Here is a 21,447-nt window from a genome sequence, read left to right as displayed (position 1 = left end):
CTTCCTCCTGTAGACCTGGCCTCACGGGAGTGTAGACCAACCCCATTCCCTCCCTGCTCCAACCTCTGCAGCAGGATCTCAGTGTCCTTGCTTTCTTTCCTTCTACCTACGCAGCTCCCGTCTCAAAAGTTTCCTGATTGTCTCCAATCTCTCAGCTCCGTACGTTTCTTTCAGCGGAGTTCTATTACAGAACTTCCCACTCTCTAGGAAGGATACATCCTTGTCGTTCAGTAACGGGTTAGCGTGTGCACTGGGGTCAGCCAGTCCCCTTTGGGTTGGAATCTACGATGATGCCCTGGGCATGGAGTTGAAGGTTTCCAAGTCCCAGTTTCCTCACACGTGGAACTCAGAAGAGGATAGCGACTATCCCAGAGCACTGCTTGGGGAACGGAGTGGGGAAGGGGCATGCAAATGTCCCGTACCCGCTGTACACGGTGTGTGCTCACGAATGGTCAGCGACTACTCCGACATCCCTGATAGCAGACACATTGCTAGTTACTTGTTTCACTGACGCACAGCAAGTATGAAGAGATGCCCTTTCAGCAAATGAAACGGGTCCAGACGGAAAACTGATTACTGGTCTACCTAGGCTCTGCCTTGAAGATCAGGCATGTGATACAGAAAACGTCCATGCTGTCTGATTGCACGTGTCATTTATGAAATGATTTGGCATGAAGGTGATGCATGTATTTGTTAATTCTCTGTATTAAGTGTTCAGTATATGCTTAAAGGAAAGCAGTGCAAAAAACAAAACAAAGCAACAACAACAAAAACCCACCTCATATTACAGCTTTAATCCATGCTGTGAATTATGGAGATGCCATTCTACCAACATTTATATGTACCCACAAGGACCCAAGCAACATAGGAAAAGCTGGGGACAAATACAGTATTTGAGTAGATTTCCATAGATATCTTGAAAACTTACACAATTTTTGTTTCGCATTTGCATGCTTCTATTTGTTTTTAATAAGAATATTTTAGGACCACAGGTGACAGACAGTCACCACACTTGTGCTGAGCATGGCTTAACGTATAGACTCATGGAATCACTCTGTTGTACCCACGACACTAATGCAACATTGTCAACTATACTTTAATTTTAAAAAAGAATATTTTAAAGCTGATTAGAATTGAAAGTCGTAGTTTTTCCATCAAACTATATTTATAAGGCACACAGAGGATACACATTTTGTACCTATATGGTATTCAGAGCCCTATAAACTGCATATAGGAGAAAAAATTTATACAATCCTATTTTTAACATAATTGTCATAATCTCTTTCGAAGTACACTAACTCAAAATATGCTGCTCTCCTTAGATATGCTTTTCTTTTTCTTTCTTTTTTTTTTTTTTTAAGATTTTATTTATTTATTTGACAGAGATAGAGACAGCCAGCGAGAGAGGGAACACAAGCAGGGGGAGTGGGAGAGGAAGAAGCAGGCTCCTAGCGGAGGAGCCCGATGTGGGGCTCGATCCCACAACGCCAGGATCACGCCCTGAGCCGAAGGCAGATGCTTAACCGCTGTGCCACCCAGGCGCCCCTAGATATGCTTCTCTATCCTCAACGGCAAACAAAGATGGTGCTGGACATAATAGTGTTATTTATGAGTACTTACTGCTAAGTACTATCCAGGGGTAGACCAGAACTAATGTGTTCTGTTCTTATTTTTCCATAAAACAATCAGAACAAGTAAATGTAATAAGGACAATGCATTCTTTTCCAACTCGATCAAAATCCAACACTATATCTCCTAGCTCACATAATCTTTTTTGTGCCCAGAAATATCCCCAAGCTTTCCAACATTGGTTTTCTCCGGCAAACCTGGAGCACAGATATGGAAATTGTTCTAATTAAGAGAAAACAACAAGATCTGAGAGGCAACAGCACACCCATGAGTAACAAGTAAGCATGATAACCTACAAAAGAAGGGAAGGCTTTCCTGAGAAATTTAAAAGGCAGAAATGACGATTTCTCACTGAAAAATAACATACAAAAATATTAAACAGATCATATAACAAAACAAATGTGAATAAATTCAACTCAAAAAGAGTAGATAATTCCCCCCCCTTTTTTTTTAGATTTTAAGTTATCTTTACACCCAATATGGGGTTCAAACTCACAACCCCAAGATGAAGATTGCCTGCTCTACCGACTGAGCCAGCCAGGTGCCCCAATAACTCTGTTCTTAAAGATTAGACATAATCTTGTCCTGATTCTCCACTCAAGGAATGTTATCTCACCGACTTTGCTTAAATGAAGTAATTTTCCAGAGTCAAGAACATATCAAGTCTTCCCTACACAGACAGCATGTAAAGACCACATTGGGTTCCCTGAATTTTGGCCATTACCCTTGGATTCAACCAAATACCATTAACTTTGCAATGGCCAAAGAGCAAAAGCAGAACCAGAGCTGGGGTCAACGGCAGAAAAAGAACGGATCTTAAAACAATGAAGATGTAATGGAGATAAAATATTTAATAGGCATATGGTGTTAATTTATTTAATTCACTCAATGAACTATGGTGCAATTCACCAGATCTTCATGGGTGCCTACAATATTCCAGGCACTCATTGTCCTTGTGGTGAAGATACAGCAATGAACCAGTTCAACTGTATCTTCAAATGCCTAAAACTCATATTCTAGCATAGGAGATGGACGACAAATACAAATTAAATTATGTACTTCAGTAGCTCCCCATTGTGGCTGTAACAAATTACCACAAATCTAGTGCCTTAATACCACACTAGTACTTACTGTACAGTTTTAGAAGTTGAAATATAGATAGATAGATAGATAGATAGATAGATAGATAGATAGATAGATAGATGATAGATAGATAGATATAGATGGATGATAGAAGGATGGATGGATGGATGTTTGAGTAGATGGGTGGGTGGATGGATAGAGGGAGGGAAGGAAGGAAAGAAGGAAGGAACGCCAGAAAGAAAGAAAGAAAGAAAGAAAGAAAGAAAGAAAGAAAGAAAGAAAGAAAGAAAAAGAAAGAAAGATGACAGAAGGAGGGAGGGAGGTATGTTTGAGTGGATGGATGGGTGGCTGGTTGGGTGGGTGGATGGATGGATGGATAAGTGGATGGATGGAGGGAGGGAGAGAGAGATGATAGAGAGAAGGATAGATGGAGGGATAGACAGATAATGGATAGAAGGATGGATGGATGAATGGAGGGAGGGATGGATGGATAGATAGATGATGGATAGAAAGATGGATGGTTGGATGGATGGGTGGCTGGGTTGCTGGGTGGATGGATGGATAAATGGATGGAGGGAGGGAGGGAGAGAGAGAGATAGATGATAGATGGATAGATGATAGATAGATGATGGATAGAAGGATAGCGAGAGGGAGGGAGGGATGAAGGGAGAGAGGCAAGCAGGGAAGGAGTGAGGGACAAACACACAGCTAGAAAGAAAGATACAATTATTTCAAAGGCTAAAGCATAGCATAGATTCATTTCACTACCATCACAACAGTTTCAAGGTTGCAAACCTGACAGACAAGGGCAGAAAGTGCTAAAAATAGGGACTCCGAGGGAGATGTGCTCAATCCCTCTCCCAGGTGTTTCTGCCACCATACGCTGCCTCTCAATATGAGTCGGCTACATTGAAGATGAACCACAGAGAGAGAGAGATGCCATTGAGCATCTGCAGGTACTGGTGTCCTTTGTCTCCCGCGCACGCTTGTTACGGGCGGCTCTGCATCCCGCACTGTGCTCCCTGGGTGAGCTAGGACCTTCCTCTCCCATCCTCCTCGGTGCTTTGAGTGAGCGAGGGCTGGGTTATCCCAGAACCGGGGTGAGGGATTCATCTGAACCACGCTGAGTTCTCAGGAAGAACGGACACAGGTAAGTTCCACCCCAGACCACACAAGTGGAATCTCTCGCGATACATTCCAGGGGTTAGGCCCTAAAAACCAAAAGGGATTCCTACTTGCCTTTGGCCGAGCTAGTCATCCAGGGTTGGCTTTTTAAGAATAAACTGAGCACAACCAAGGTAGTGTTTTTCCAGGCTCAAGAGTGCAGTCATTACACATAATGGGCAGAGTCTGCTGAGCAAGGTCATCTCAGACTTTGGGATGCTTTTCGTCATGTCATCAGTGAATGCACCAGCCACCGAAGAAAAAAGAGAACCAGCAACCCTCAGCCACAACGTCCTCTATTATCACCAGCCCCATGGCCCCAACGGAGCAGAAGCAAAGGGAAATGCTTTTTCTTGCAAGAGATAAAAATCCCAACATCAAATGTTACTCTCTCTCCCTTTTCTTTGCTTTAGCTGCTAGAAATTGCGACCAAATTTATGCTTACCTCGGGCACGTGAAAGTCTATGTTCATTCTGTGTCTCTGTGAGGGAATCTGGTTTATTTTTGAGAAAACAATGCATGGGGTATTATATTCTCATGCTGCTTCACACGGTCCTTAAATTGAGCACAACTAAAATGAAAAATCATATAAAGATATATGGGTGTGTGTGTATAGTATACAATTTTCTGTTTTCATCATTTCTAAGTGCACAATTCAATAGGATTAATTATATTCACAGTGACGTACAACCATCACCATTGCCTATTTCCAAAATGTTTCCATCACTCCAAACAGAAAGTCTAGGAAGCTACAAGTTCCCATGGGGGAAACACTTTGAATTGTAATGTCCATAAAATGTGCTACCTACACATTGGGCTAAATCCACTTAATAAGGTATGACACCTGTATTGAATGATTAATGCAAACCCCCCTTGCAGTCCCACTTGCAATGGACCAAACATTCCTATGTTGAAATCCTAATCTCCAAGGTTTAGGTTTATTATAAAGACGTTGCCACCTTTGCAAGATGATTCGGTCATGAGGGTGGAGGGTAATCCATGAATGGGCTTGAGGCCCTATAAGCAGAAGCCAAAGATCCAGCCATGCAAGGATGCAATGGGGGAGTCAGCGGTCTGAAACCTGCAAGACAGTCCTCCCCAGAACATGACCATGTAGAACCCTCCTCTTCCAGCCTCCAGAAGCGTGAGAAATAAATGAGTATTGTTTTCAAGACACCCAGTCTGTGGTAGTCTGGTTATAACAGAACAAGCAGACAGACGCCAGTACTGTGCGTGCTGGCTATGAGATCGGAACAGACATGTCTCCGACTAAGAGTAAAGGTCCTTGAAAAAGTCCACAAGAGTACTCAACTTGTTAGATCCCTTAACATCTCTTTAACATTGTTGTTTTGTAATCTATATTCACATATGTAAGGCACCTCCAGAATGTGTCTACCTTGAGTGGAGTTAAAAGCAAGTGATGGAAAATGGAATATTTTGGTCTCATTATCCGAGGTTGATTTAAAAGCCGACTCATATTCCTCATCCTAGGGAGAACTTGGGTCAGCCAAGATGTCATTCTGTCCAATTTGCTCACTGTGGATTCATGACGAACTGTCAACAGGATGATTCTAATTATGGTGTTATGTTCAGTTTGCAAGAAAGATCCCATTATGTTGAACCCATTTTTTTTTCATAGTAAAATTCTACTTTTTTTTTTTTTAAAGATTTTATTTATTTATTTGACAGAGACAGCCAGTGAGAGAGGGAACACAAGCAGGGGGAGTGGGAGAGGAAGAAGCAGGCTCCCAGCAGAAGAGCCTGACATGGGGCTCGATCCCAGAATGCTGGGATCACGCCCTGAGCCGAAAGCAGACGCCCAACGACTGAGCCACCCGGGCGCCCCGTAAAATTCTACTTTTAAACACTTTTAGGACAAACAAAAATCAAATGAAGAAAAACATTATTTAATTGACCACGGCATTTAAATAGAACCTTCAAATAACAGCTAATGTCTTCATGCAAAATACCTTTTATCATTTACCAGGTGCTTTTCACACCTTATTTTATTTGTCCCACTGAAATGGAGCTTCCTCTCAGTTACCAATATTTCTGGCTTCTCTTATGTCTGTGGTTAAACACATATTAGTTTCAAAGAATTTTAACACCAAATAGTTGATTACCCTCCCTGTCCATACTAAACATCTGGACATCTTTTAAGAAATACTCATGCCTAAGTCCCTGTGCTCAAGATTTTTAATTAGTTGCTTTGGGTAAGGTGTAGGCACACACATTTCAAAAAAAAACTGTACAATTTTAGTGAACAGCAAATAATGTGATCTGCTGATCTGGAGAGAAAGCAAATAAAAATAGAGACAAGATCTTTTCTGCTGTAAAATTCTTCTTTGCGTGTTCTTATGTCATTGATATCTTAGAAAAATCAGGTAAATATTCATGGGAAGCAATGCTTCTTCATGTTAGCAGGCATCAAAATCACCAGCAGGCCCTCCCATCCTGTCTTTTTCTTTTTTTTTAATTTATCTTAACAGTGATTGATAATTAGATTCAGGTCGCAACTAATCCCACCATTTACGAGAAATATCTACCAAGCTTTTCAACTGCTGTTTTACCAACCATTGGTGACGATCTGCCACATCTATGATTTCATTTGGGGTTCTACAAAACTAATATATCTGTTGTTAGTCCTTCTGCATTTATTATCTGGAACTCCAACAACATTCACCCGCTTTTGAAGTTCCTTTGAAATTCAGTACATAGAGGAAAAGTGGGGGGGGGGGAGCATGATTCTTTTATTTATCGATATTCAGAGAAATGTGATGGTATCCAGCGATCGATAGGACCAATGAGTTGTACTTTTTAAATATACTTGATTTTTTAGAGGAGTTCTAGGTTCACAGCAAATTAGAGAGGAAGGTGCAGAGATTTCACATGTACCCTCTGCCACACATCTGCACATGCTCCTGAATTATCAACATCCCCCACAAGAGGTGACAGTCAATGAACCTACAGGATCCCATCATAGCCACCCAGTGTCCAGAGTCTACATGAGTGATCACTCTTGCTGGTCCATATTCTATGGGTTATGATGAATGGATAACAGAGATCTACCGTTATAGTCCGATACAGAAGAGCTTCACTGCCCTAAAAATCCCTCTGTGCTCTACCAGCTCATCCCTCCCCCATCTCCTGGCAACCACTGATCTGTGTACTGTCTCCATGGTTTTGCCTTTTCCAGAATGTCATAAAGTTGGAATCATACAGCACGAAGCCTTTTCAGGTCAGGTTATTTCATTTAATAATACACGTGTAAGGTTCTTCCGTGTCTTTTCAAGCCTTGACAGCTCATTTGTTCTTAGTGCTGACTAATATCCCATGTCTGGATGGACCACAGTTGTTTATCCGTTCACCTACTGAAGAGATTGTGGTTACTTCCAAGTCTTGGCAATGTTGGATACATCTGCTATAACATCCATGGGATGGTTTTTGTATGGATGTATTTTCAGCTTCTCTGAGAAAAGACCAAAGAACATGATGGCTGGATCTTATGGAAAGAGCATCTTTAGTTTTGTAAGAACCGCAGAACCGTGTTCCAAAGTGGCTGCACCATTTTGCGTTCCCACCGGCCGTGAATGAGAGTTCCCGTTGCTTCACAGGTGCTGTCAGTGTCCTGGATTCAGGCTGTTCTGATAGGTGTGGAGTGTGCATTTCCCTGATACCATAGGATGAGGACCATCTTTTCATATAATTATTTGCCATCTGTATATCTTCTCCCGTGAGGTGCCTCTTAAGGTCTTTGGCCCATTATTTGTTTCCTCACCACTGACTTTTAAGAATTCTTTTTAACCAATCAATTATTATATTGAGTATTGTCGTGAATGCATGGATTACTATAGATTTATCATGTTTCAATTCAGTATACCTGTTATTCTTGGGGATGCTGGAATTGTCCCATTGTGACCAGTGAGGGACCTTATATATACAGGTCCTCCCCTGCAGTTAAAAATCCGAGTATAACTCTTGATGTCCCAGAAGGTTAACTGCTAATATTCTACTGTTGACTATAAGCCTTACTGATGACATAAATAGTTGATTATCACATATTTTGTATGTTAAGTGTATTATATATGGTATTCTTACAACAAAGTAAGCTAGAGAAAAGAAAATGCCATTAAGAAAAACACAAGGAAGAGACGATACATTTCTAGTGCTGTATGATATTTGCCCCCAAAATCTACCTACAAGAGCAGTTCCCACTATGTTGTTCAAGGGTCAACTGTACTGATACACATATATTTATTTTTCTTCTTTATGCTCTTCAACATTCTAAATTTATAGCACTGAAGGTATGTTGTTTCAGCCATGAGGCAATTAGAAAAATAGAAAAATATTAGACTTAAAGAAGGATATCATCTGAAATGGAAGTCAGACACTCCTCAGCGAAGGTGTTTTATGATTTTAGTATAGATTCGGGAAGCTGCAAACAGGCTCTAAAAGGATTGCTGTGGAGTTTCTGCAGCCAACTTTTGATCAATTGTACTTTCTGTAGCGAATCTGGGAATTACTGAAAGCAAACTGTATGTGGAGATGTAGTGTGTATCAACAAACTTCAAGAAAAAAATCGTTCAATATTAAGTTTGGAACTCAGCCTAAAACAAATATTTCTGCTTTATCTGTTTCTCTAACAGATGGAGAGTATCGGTGAATCACTATTATTCTCATCCATCTCTTCATCAAAAGTACCAAGGGGAGCATAAAGGAGGTAAGAAAGAATTTCCACTAATTTTTGCAGCAGGAAAGCAAATCTTTCAATAAGGAACTGCTCCCCACGTGAGTCTCTGAGCCAACATCAACGTGTCCCATCATCCATGTGATGACAATTCCAGCCTGTATCTTTAGGGAATCCCAAGGGCTCCCGTTTGTCCCCAAGCATCACGAATGTCCCCGAGCATCATGGAGTTGTGCCATTTAGATGTCTTCCTGTCCTAGAAAGCTCAGTGTATCCAATATGGAGTGAAGCATCTTTATTTCTCTCGACGTGGCCTTCTTCCGGCTTCCTGTATCCGTGTCACGAGCATGTCTCCAGCTCTGGAGGCTGGCACATTTGAATGTGTGTTTTTGGCATCACTGCTCTTTGAGAAATCTCAGCATTTGGTTAGCATTCGGGCTGTGCTGATTTTTCTCTTATTTATTGTAGCCACTCCCACTCATTCTCGCACCCATCCCCAAGTCCAGAGGGAAGACCCATCTCCACCGTAAAGAAACAGCTTCCCAGTTATTCACCCCACCCCTATTCTAAACTCTACCAAATGCCCACACTTTGTTGACCGTCCTCATGCTCAGTCTTGCTTAAAACTTGTATTCCTCCGAATTCCGTAGGCGTTGTGTGATACAAACATGATTATGTTCCTAGTCTTATCTTTCAAAGCCACACACACAATCTTGTTTTTTTTTCATCTAATATTTGTTACCCTTCCCTTTCTCTGCAATTGGGTTTGTCCTGGAAACTGTAGGTTCTGAAACTCATATGATGTCCGTTTTATGCTCTCGTTAAAGGGATGCTGAATCAATCAATCAATGCCCTTTTTACAGGTGACATGTGGCCCCATCTGCCTTCCAAAAATCACTTTTCCAGTGGCAGGGTGATTTGTGCGGGGAAGAGCACAGGGGTTAATTGATAGGAAGACAGACGTGGTGACATTTATAGGGGTGTGCAAATATTCCAGACTGACTGCTTCTTAGATTCATTTGTTGTTCAATAGACAACGAATAGGAGACCTTTTGAAAAGTTATTCATTGGTTGTGCAACTGTGTATTTTGCAAGAATGTATGGCAGTGGCTTCCAGCTGAAAATGCGGTCTCTGAGCTTTGCGTAAGCCATGAGCACCTTGCCTTCTGTCAGTAACAACAGGGCATTGATGCAACTTGCTAACTTGAAATGCGAATCCCCTTTCAAAAATGTCACTGTAGCCTGTGATGAAGTGGACTAGTTCTTATCTCACTTGAGCTACTAATTAATCTGTTGAGTGAAAAATGCAATGTGTGTTATTTCTCAAGCCTCGTCTTAGAGATTCAAGCTTGTCCGTTTTGAAACAAGATGTATACAAAATTTGTTAATAAATGACTGCATGTTAACGTTTGTTTAATAGGTACTTTTTTACACATCGTATTAAAAATGTATACATATACAACATTGATATTGTATATAAGATTTAACCTAAGCTAATGTGTATAATTATGGAATTGTTTGAGAAAACTCATGAGGTAGGTTTCTCTCTGTAGTTAGAGGCTGGAATAAATTCCTTTTAGCCTAATTATAATACGGATGCAGGTTTTATGAACAGAGTGATTGGGAATTGGCCGGCAATAAGTCGAGATGACAATTCACACGGTTTTTATGACATCCAGACTGCTATACACAGCACTATTCAAGGTGTGTCCATGGACCCACAATGACCACATCATGTGGGAACCAGTTAGCTATATGAATCCTCTGGCCCCCTCCCATCCCCTAGAGTCATTGAATCCAAATTTTGGAGGATGGGCTCTGGAGTGGGCATTTCAGCAAAGCCCTTTAGGGGACTCTGATAAATGCTACAGCATGAGAAGCATTCTGGAAGAATGTGTTGTTCACAGAAATAACTATCACTCAAAATGGCCAATTTGGATACCATATTAAGAAGACTCTTGACAAATCAACTAATAAACTATAGTTCCATGAACTAGATAAAATGTTTGTGCAAGAAGTCTTCAGACTTGTGTATAAATAGGACTCATTATATTCTGAGTTGTTAGGGGAACACTGATGGTCCCTCTTCCATACAACATCTGAAGCTGGTATCGTACGAGGTCAGTGGCAATGAGCTGTGAGACAACCACCGAGCACTCAACACTTCTTAACCTTAACCTTAATGAAAAAGGTCATCTATCAATAAGCCACTCCAAATTTTACACAGATGGTAGAATGATATCAGACTTTCTTCTAAAGACAAGATACAAAATACACAATCTCATTTCCATTCAACAGTGTATTCGGATATGCCCTCACCAGCCCTATAAGAAACACAAACAAGCATAACAAAAAGTCTGAGGGAAAAGGAGGCTGGGAAATGGTTGTTTTGGCACTAGTGAATCATATTCTCTAGGACCTGTGAAACCCAACAGAATTTAAAAATTATTCACACCAACGACAACATTTAATAAGGTCGCTACAGAGAGTATCAACACAGAAGAGCCAATATGATTTTGATGTATCAGCGAGAGTTTGTGGGAAAAATTTTAAAAGATGTCATTTAGCAACGCATGGGAATGTACGAGAAAAACTATACGGTTGTACGAGATCTATATGGAGAAATAGAAAACCACTCGGTAAAATCGTTTGTCAAAAAACTCTGCCACCATATTTTGTCCCAAATTTCAGACTCATGGAATTGGTATATTTTGTACGTAAACTTTATCTTTAAAAATAAATGTTTACAGTCACCAGGTTAAAAAACCAACATAAAATTTACTCAATCCCTGGTCCAGCGGAGATAAAGAGCAATGGAAACTCATATACCTTTCTTGGGAGGATAAAAGCCCGATCTTTTAAAAGGTTTCTGATTTTCTCAAGTGTATGTTAATATACACATAAAATATGGTAGAGTGGATTGATCGATCAGTTAAGACCTTTCTGCTTTTACAAGAGATCTGTGCAAAGCATTCATGGCTGCACTGGTTATGAAAGGCCAACCCAGAGTAAATTCCCAGCTCCCAGAAAAAGAGGTACACACCTTGTGGCGTAGCCATACAATGTAGTTCTGTGTATCAGTGAGTACAAGTGAATTACACCTTCAAACATCGCCTGGGCTGCTTACCAGAAATAGAATATTCAATGATACACCAGGTGAAGAATATATTACAATCCAATTTATAAAAGATAGAAAACAGAGCACATGTAATACACATCATTAGGGCCATGCTAGGAGTGACAATTTTGAAGAAATAAAATTTCCTAAGAGAAGGAAATGATAAACGAGATCCAGAAAGTTTAGTATCCCTAGGGTGGGACCAATGGGATGTAGCTTAGGAGGGGAAAAGGAATCCAAAAATCTTCACTGTGTCCTAATTTCATGTCAGACTGGGTATAGAAAGATGTTTGTTTCATTATTCATGTTCGTGTATGAAGCATTCCCTAATAATAAGAGAGGAAAGAAAGAAGGTAATTGCCTTAAAAAGCTAAACCCATAATTGTATGAAACAGGCAGAGATAAATCCTAGCGGTAAATCCTTTTTGTGTTTTGGATCAAACCCACCAGTTCAACAACCAGTACAACCACCAACCTTGAATTTTCTAATCCAAAGAAACCAATGGGTTTATGTCCATGGTAGAGTTCCAGGTAAACATGAAAAGAATTGTTTATCTGGAACGAAGAAAATGATATGTATTCTAATTCTTCCGTGTCTCATGCCAAATGCTATTTCTCAGTAGCTAGAACAAAAAACTCTAAATAATTAAGCCTCAATTAGTATGTAGGAAGGATTTATTTAAATGCTTTCTTAAACTTATGTTCAACCATTCTACGTTGCCAAGTCTGGAGAATTTATTACTTATTATAAATTTTACCCGTGGTTTCCAGACACAGCCCAGCACCTGGGATGTGTTTTGCAAGAAAAGTCCCAGGCGATACCGCCTGGGGATTCTGACCTATTGACTGGCTATTGGAATTGGTAGAGAGTAATTACTCAAATTGCAAATGGAGTAGGAGAAATGACACAGCGTCAAAGGGGGCTCCCCAGTGTATGCAGAACTATCTTCATAGCATGCCTTTACTATTACTTTCCCACAAAGAAGCAAAACTCATCATCTCAGGGAGAAAACTGACTCTCATAGCATTCTTTCTTAAATCATGAATGGCAGAGGGTAAACGCCAACAGAAGAACACACTATAAATCTGCCCCAGCAGATTGGTGGGGTTGATGAGTTATGCTCGAGACATCTAGCAGAAAATCCCCAATTTTCGGATGCCTGGCAGGTATCTATCACAAGGGCTAGGGTATGTTCAATTTGGAAGGCTTGTCTTCCAGTTCTTTTGATAAAAATGCTCCCAGTTTCTCCTAGAATCATAAGTTAAACTTAATAAGAACCCCATTATACTACACACACACACACACACACACACACAGGTATACACACCACGATTCATATAGATAAGTGGGTATCTGTATAAATGGGGAAGTAGCTAGGTTTCCCATGTTGGTGACCAAAGTGGAAACCTCATTATGCATAAATGAGAAGTAGAGGAAATTGGCTCCAGAAATAGCCATGTTAAACAGGGTCTCCATGCATGCCCCATGGAAACTTTGCAGAAATATGTGGGGAGGAGTTAGGACTTCCATATAGAGTGAATCTTGGATCTGAGTCAGACTGACCTCCAAAGCCTACAATAATGTCCATTCCAGGGGGTCAGGTCTTTGGGTCTCTATGGTTCACGGCTGTCTCCAGGTGGCTAGCTGGTCCCTGATGTACCATGGGGACTCCATAAATTTTTGTTGAGTAAATGGTTTTTCAGGGACAGAGAATCCCACTATGATCTCCGGATCTCACTGTGATGTCATTGGTAATATCACAGGTCAAGCCACATGGATGTCCTCTTGCGGTCTGTACAGACAGAGGTCAATAAGGACCTTCCATGCCTGGTTCTCCAGTGACTAAACATTTTTCAAAACCACATATCAGAGTTTGCCCACCTCTGTGGTTTCCTGTAGGGCTGCAAATCCCACATCCACCCTCCAGGACCGAGACACTATTTGTCCATGTTGGGGTTGGGGACAAGTCTGGGGTTCCCATTTGCAGCTGGGCTGGGTCAAGTTGGGGTTTGAGTTCAAGGGTGGGTTTGGGTTATGATTCAGGCGAGAAAAAAGTTTTGAGTACAGATTGGGATTCCTGTCCAGGATGAGGGTTCTTGATCAAGAGTCAAGGGGTGAAAGGTTTTCAGTATGGATTCAGGTTCAGACAGATTCCTGATTGGATACTGAGTTAGGGCCAAAGGTCAATGTTAAGATTAAGGGATCATACCCGTGTTATTAGGACAGAGGTCAAAGGTCAGGACTAGGGTCAAAGACCATGGGTCAGAGGCTATCTTTAGGTCTTGGTTTGGAGTTTGAGTCAGGGGCTAATAGTCAGGGGTTATGGTCAAAGGTCAAGGGTAAGGGGTAAGTGTAGGCGTTTGACTTGGTTAGCTTTGGATTCATGTTCCTATTGGGTTCAATTAGGTTTCAATCCTAGTTTGCAGTTGGGGTTTTCGTTTGAGGTTGGGTTCAGGTCCACATTCACTGTTTGAGATCATGGGTCAACCCAATAGTGAAGAATCAAGGAGTCAGGGGCACCTGGGTGGCTCAGTAGGTGAAGCGTCTGCCTTCGGCTCAGATCATGATCCCAGGGTCCTGGGATGGAGTCCAGCATTGGGCTACCTGCTCAGTGGGGAGCCTGCTTCTCTTTCTCCCTCTGCCCTTCCCCTTGCTGCGTGCACTCCCTCTGACAAATAAATAAAACCTTAAAAAAAAAAAAAAAGAAAGAATCAAAGGGTCAAACACCAGGACTTTGGTCCATGTTTTCATCTTCTGGTTGGGGTTGGTGTTAGCTTTAGGTTTTCGATTTGGGTTCTGGTTCAGTTTCAGCATCAGTGCTCAGATCATGGTCAAGGGTGAAAGGTCAAGTTTCATATGGCAGAAGTTAGCATCAAAGGGTCAGAGGTAGCATCAATGAATTGCACTTAGCTTAAGGACAGGTTTCAAGTTAGAGTTTGGGTTTTGGGGGATACACATTCAAAGTATATAATATATGTGATATATGTATATATATTGTTTATTGTAGCAAGATACCTATAGTATAAATGTTATCATTTTCACATTTTCGATGTACCATTCAGCAGCGTTGTTACGCAAACATTACCCCATCTACCTCCAGAACTTTTGCATCATCTCAGACACAAACTCTACATATGTTACCGATCTGTATGTCTATGTAAGGACACACATGTGCACGCACTCTAGACACACGAAGTGTATAAATCTGTATGCACACACGCAGGCGTACACGGACACACATGCATGTGCATATACTTGTCTATTCATTCAATTATATTTTTACAACATGCAGCAATAATAAATGAGCACTTCTTTACTCAAAGACATCATTTGCGTGTTCCCAGGATTTCCGCTAACAGAAACGGGTCAAAGGTCAATGCAAAGAGACCATTCGTAAATGCATTTTCAGTCTCCTGGCATCAGGGTCGATGTGCAAATACAGAGAAAGGTACTTATAAGTGCCTCTCGGGTCCTTTGCTAAAGATTGCCTGGTTATGCTCTTAATTATTTCTAGCCGGTGCAATACCTTCCAAACCTCTGAACTCCTCCCTGGAAAATTCTATTCCACGACCACAAGCTTTTCACGACATGAATGCTAAGCCTTGGTTCTGTGTTGTTGAGCCCACGGATGCAGAGACCAACGGACGGGGACAGATGCATAGCACATAGTTGGCCACTGCTGCAAACAGGAAAGGCACAGACAGGAGATGGGTCCTGGCGGCTTTACCAGGACACAGGTATGGAAGGAGAAGAGAGAAAGGCAAGAGTTATGGAGCTCTGGGATTTGCAGCATTGGATACAAATTTGGAAACCACTGCACATGGAGCAAAGGAGAGCACAGAAATAGTTGATGTAAGTATATAAATATTGAAATTGGGGTGTCCCCAAATACTTAAAATAGGTACATTGTGAATGAAATCTGACCACTCGGCTGGGGTGAACACACGGAGACACACACTCTGTAGCTCCCCATGGGAGGATCTGGGATCAAGATCCATGTGCTCTCTGAGCTACAAGGAGGTCAGGACATCCATATCCCATCAAGCAAATTGGCTAAATTACTGTGTTTATAGAACATCCAGTCCCTGATACCTCTTGTGCTCTAAAATCAAAATAATTTACTTTTTTAATAACCTTTCCCCTCTCCTGCCTAATTACTGTATGGTTGATCTCTTTCCACATTTCTGTCTCATAAAATGATGCATGGGTTATGAAGCTCTTCCTTTTTCATGCATTTTTCTAATTATGATCTTCAATCACAGCGATGCAAGAGGTAAAGATCCCCTGTGGTGCTCTCAGTTTTCAGTGATGTTCCGAAATTAAAATAACACAAGAGGGGAAAAAAAAGAGGTCAGGAAGAAACACCTAAAATAATTTGGTTTACTTAGCAACACTAACTGTGCGGGACATGAAGTACCAAGGAGCTCCCTATTTTTAAGCACCTGGAGGCTCTTCTTGCTTCGATGTTGATTTTTTTAAAGTCTTCCCTGGAAGCTTACATTTCCTGCTCAGGTAAGGGAGTCTTGAAATACTTGTAGAAGCCCAAACTCACTTAAGAACAGGCAACCGCACACAGAAAATTCCAAAATGTCAGCTCATCACTTTTCCCACCTGAGCTTGGCCATCGGCAAGGCTGCTGAGATGATGCCGTTGCAGTGTTAGGTATATGCCCAAAGACGTTCTTCCTCATACATTTCTTCTACTAAGAGCTGCATTTCATTTAGAAAAGAAAACCCAAAAAACAAAACCCTCATTTCTAATAGTCATTTATGGAAATAAAGCCATATTTTTCAGGGATTCGATCATCATCTATAACTTTATTTTAAATTTCTTCTACTCTCATACTGGTAGTGGATTTAAAAGTCACTTTCCTATCTTATAAGTGCATTTTTATTAAAATATCTAGTTTAGTCTAATTCTAAATTGCACTGCAATGGATAGAGAATTTTTGAGGGCTAACTAGATGAGTAGAACTCTCCCTTAAAGTTCATCTTCCATATACCGTCTTAGAAGGAGCTAATTTTATTGCCTTTTGCAAAATGGTTTAATAAATGGGGGGAAATGGTAGAATCATATCCTTGTGAAGATAACGTGCTAAAAGGATTCACATTAAGTTCAATATATTGAGAGAAATATATAACACAGTGACACCACTTGGTCCTACTCCCTCCACCCCCCAAAAAATACTTTTTTAGCTGAGCAAAATGGGATCTAAAATCAGAAATTACTTTAAAATACCTTTCTTCCACTACTCAATTATAACCTACCATGGCGTCCCGGAGAAGCTGTTAAAACACAAGAATCTAGAACACTAAATTGGCAAGCCAGGCTACTGCCTGCAAACTCATCCTGAAATAGCACAAAGCAATGGAAAGCCTAGTTAGAAACAAAGCTAAAATGTTGGTCTGGATGTTAGGCTAAGATTTTAAAATTATTATGATGAAAGTTGGGTTAAAGAGACTGTTACACGTCCAACGCAGTGTCTCTGAAGAAATGGAAAACGAGTGTACCAGGATGACCTAAGCAAGACTCCAAGCCAGCAGGTGAATACCAGTGAAAACAAATATTGGAAAATATGTGTGGGTCCAACTGAGTTGTATGAATTAACGTCCTTACCGAGCTCTCCTTACAGAGCTCTCTCGGGTTGCAAAATCACTTTGAATAAAATAGGTAAGGATATGTATAGAGGATGATGGCAGCAATGACTCTGAATTGTAGGGAGCAAACACTATAAATATTAACAGTTTAGAATATCCAGAACAGAGCATTGGGACCAAAGTCATTGTAACTTTCTTGCTAAGAACTTTAAGACTTCCAAAGCACAGGACGAGCTCCCAAGGTCTTCCCTTGTTCTTTGATGTGATTGAAAGCTCATTAAAAATGCAAAGGTTGCCAAATGGCTGACTGATGAAAATGTATCCACCTTTTGATTCACTGCTGGAGACCGGTGAAGGGGAAAAAAACTAACCTGTGATGATTCACCGGAACAGAGGAAACAAGATGGGCGTTCAGGGGGGTTTGGTTACTAAATCCCTTTTAAGGTGACATAAACATCACACCCTAAGTAGAAATATTAGAATGGTAACTGCCATATTGCAAGAGTCAGTCGATTTCAGGGTGCGGAATTTTGAGAAAAAAAGGAAATGCTAAGTGGACGACAAAGTTAAGGGATAGAAGGATTTTGGTATTCTGAGTCTAGTAAATCAGAAAGCACAAATAATGGAGGTGGTGGCCAGCCATATCAGAGATGAGGAGCAAACTTGATTGCCCCAGACCGTACGAGGTACCACCTGGGGATTATTACTTAGAATGGGGCAGGGTAAGCAACTAATGGCATGTCTTCCCCAACTGGGCTTTTCCCTCCACTGGGGAGCCTACTGGTTGAGTTGAATCTAGCCTAGTCCAAGCCAGTTGTTAAAGACACTTCGACCAACTTCAACATTGGATTATATAGGGGAATATAGTAAGCAGAACTCTAAAGACATCTCCCCAAGATTCTTCTTCCCATGGTTACTGAATCAACTGTCAATCCAGGTATTCTTGGGAAGGGACTTTGAGAACGTCATTAAAGGTCCGAGCCAGCAGACATGAACATGAGCAGATAATCCTGGAAAATCCAAGGCGGTCCAATGGAGTCCCATGACCCTTAAAAGCAAAAGATGGAGACAGGACAATCAGAGAGATGCCCCAGAAGGTAGAAAAGGACCAATAAGGCAGAAGGGAAGTCAGGGTGATTGAAACAATTTGAGGCTGCCATTGAGGCTTTGAAGACAGAGCAAGGGGACAGGAGGCAAGTGATGCTAAGGTCCTTGGGAAGCTAAGAATGACCCACAGGCAAAAGCCACCAAGGAAACAGGAACCTTAACCGCATGATACAGGATTCAGCCAACAAAGCAAATGTCGCCAGAAGTGGATTCATCCCTAGTGGATTCATCTCAAGGAAGGAACACAGTCCGTCCCATACATTGATTTTGGCCGTGTAAGACTTGAGTGGAGAAGCCATCCTAGAAACAGAGACTTCTGGTCTACAGGAGTGTAAGAGGCTACATTTGTGTTGTCTTGAGCCACGGAGTGTGGGGTTCTTTGTTACAACTGCCATAGGAAACAAATTCAGGGAAGAGCAGGCAGTACTGACCCCATGGATGAAAGTGAAGGTGCCAAGTTTGGAGTTTCAAGAGACAATTTCTGAAAATGCTCAGAAATAGATTCCTATGGAGTGTGAGAGTCTCAGAACCCACTGGCAGGTGAATTTTCCTTCCAAGTTCAAGAGATCATTTAAATGTATAGAGTGACCTTTTCTTGCTAAGTCACTGTGCCTTCCCACGCTGAAGGAATAGAAGTGACACGCATATTGGCGGCTCGCATAATCATTTACGGATAGAATTGTCTCATCACTATATGCCTAACTGATGATCATCAAACAGGATCTACCGGGACTGACAAAGGCCAGAAAGATCTGAGAGGAAAATGCAACTGTGGGCACCATGTCTGACCTTCAAGGTTATAAAGGACAGTTGCATACCTTCTCTACCAGATGAAGGTGACCCAGAGGTTCAATAAAGAAGCCACCTCTATGGGGGCACCCCACCTGCCACGCCAACCCCCCATCTTGAGTGAACAAAGGTAGCTCAGATGAAATATCGGTTTCGTTATAATGCGAAGAGTCACCGTCAGTCTACCGCAGGCAATGTCTTCAGTTGTGGTCTGAAACCCTTGAGAGATGTGTGTACTTGCCAAGGAGCAGGGAAGCTGCTTTATGTTCTCGTTTTGCAGGGGTCTCCTGGCGCCCTTGTCCCCACCGCTTTCCAGAACCACCCAGCGGGACCCTAACCTGCCCTTCATAATCAGTTCACTTCAAGACGCAACTGAACAAAGCCAAGGAATCCACACCAGTTAGGAAGATACCTACCTCAGTGCCTCACCCCAACCCTGGAAACTCCTCTGGTCTGAAAGAAGAAACCAGCCAAAGGAAAACACCATTGAAGCTTTATTTAGTGTTATTTTTAGAATAATAGTAAGTAGCATGGAAAGAACAATCAGTATGGAGCCAGAGGAGGGATTCAGATCCCCAGTTTTGTCGATTACCGATTTGGAAATCCTGGCAGGTTATGAAAACCTTCTATCATTGCATAAAACGTGGAGGTGATAATATCTTCATTGCGAAATTGTAGTTGAGAATGAAATGAGGAGAAAAGAAGGTGGAAGGCTTTGGAAAGAATATTTATTAAAAGGAAACAAAAAGTAAGAGTAATAATAGTGGAAAAGGATGAGAGCGTATTAGAAGGGCTACAGGGCATCTTGTCTCACTGTCCAGTATCCAAGAGTCACACGACGTAATGACAAACGCCAAGGAGAGGGAGAAAGGGGAGCCCGTAAAAATCGCAGCAAGGCTGAGAGGAGACAAGTGTAGCAGTAAACAGTTTATAGAAACACTCGAGGCAGTCAGTGGTGTCAAGATGGATGGCTGAGGTCAGCAAGCATCCTTACAAGAAACCAGCCCGAGGAAGCACCCATCGTGAAACTCACCGGGAACGACACTTAACCAGATGTACGGTGCGATTTCAACTCCCAGAATAAAATAAAATGGCATATGCTTTGGAAAAGAAAAGTGACATATGATTCATTTTGTGAAAGTTTCCAGCAGAAGAAAGGAGGCTGCCTGCATGCTTTGTTGGTCAGCCTGGAGCCATCGGATTTAGAAGTGAATTTTGCAAAGGTGAAAGAGGTAGGTGACATGTAGATGCAAAAATACACAGAATATGCCATTTTGGGGGCACGGCTCTTGGGTTGGGTTGGGAAACATGGCTCCCCAGGGAAGTTAGTGGGTGCCATGTTTTCGTTCACATGGACTGTTCTGGGAAGTTCCTACCTGATACGTCTCTCTCTGCTCCAAAAAGAGGCTGCATGGAACGCACAGGAAAATATCACTCATGAATTCTATAGAACCAAGGCTTCATTTATCCCCCCATGATCTTTGTTGTTGTTAAAAAATCAGGCATCAACCATGTGCAGAAAAGGCAGTTCCAAGCCATCCTTTGTGTTTATCAATATAATCCTAGGCCAGGGATCCTCAATGTGGCCACTAGTGACACTTGGATTAATTCTTTGTCATTGGGGCTGTCCTGGGCATTATAGGATGTTTAGCAGAATCCCTAGCCTCTACCCTGTAGATATCAGTACTATCCCTTCCTTCACGTGGCTGTGGCAACCACAAATGTGTCCAGATAGAAAACACTTCCTATTTGAGAGTGGTTGAGAACCACTGCCTGGACAATGAGACATCTACATACCTGCTTTACTTCTTTTCACCGACTGTTCAAAAATGTACTCAGTCATTATGCCATGTGTTGAATGTATTAGACAACTCAAATATTTTTTTACAGTGTTTGTACACGCCTCCGAGAAAAAAGAGTAAGAGAGTATGACGCTATTGTACATAGAGAATTAGACCAGAATGCAACGCTTCCGCGGTTTATAAAGAATTCAGTCGGGAAGGAATCACAGCAAAGCAAAAACAAATGTGGGGAGAGAGAGAAGCTGACTTTTCAGCACAACTAATGAGGAAAATGTTTACCACTTTAAGAGAGTGTCTCTAAGATGAGACTTAAAAAGTCCGTATGTAAGTATAATGGACAAAGACATACCATTTAGGATTAGGCAACGAATCGGAGGGATAAGGGAATGTTTCCAGAGGGCTGCATGCAGGTCTGATGTACAAAATTCATGCAAATTCAGGAAAAGTTTGCAAAAAGGAAATCCGAAATT

The 21,447-nt window shown here is 41.5% G+C and overlaps 1 protein-coding gene across 1 annotated transcript in view; it reads right to left on the bottom strand.

Moving 5' to 3' along the window:
• Positions 1 to 21,018, bottom strand: part of NLGN4X (neuroligin 4 X-linked) — a 44,052-nt gene extending 23,034 nt beyond the window's left edge. Inside the window, exon 1 of the mRNA XM_040638489.1 lies at positions 20,973 to 21,018. Within this exon, the coding sequence (XP_040494423.1) occupies positions 20,973 to 21,018 (46 nt within the window). The remainder of the gene's footprint in view (positions 1 to 20,972) is intronic.
• Positions 21,019 to 21,447: the final 429 nt, after the last annotated feature.

The sequence above is a fragment of the Ursus maritimus genome (genome assembly GCF_017311325.1).
Source record: "Ursus maritimus isolate PB19 chromosome X unlocalized genomic scaffold, ASM1731132v1 scaffold_X1, whole genome shotgun sequence".
NCBI lineage: Eukaryota > Metazoa > Chordata > Mammalia > Carnivora > Ursidae > Ursus > Ursus maritimus.
This window is presented reverse-complemented; position numbering and strand designations above follow the sequence as displayed.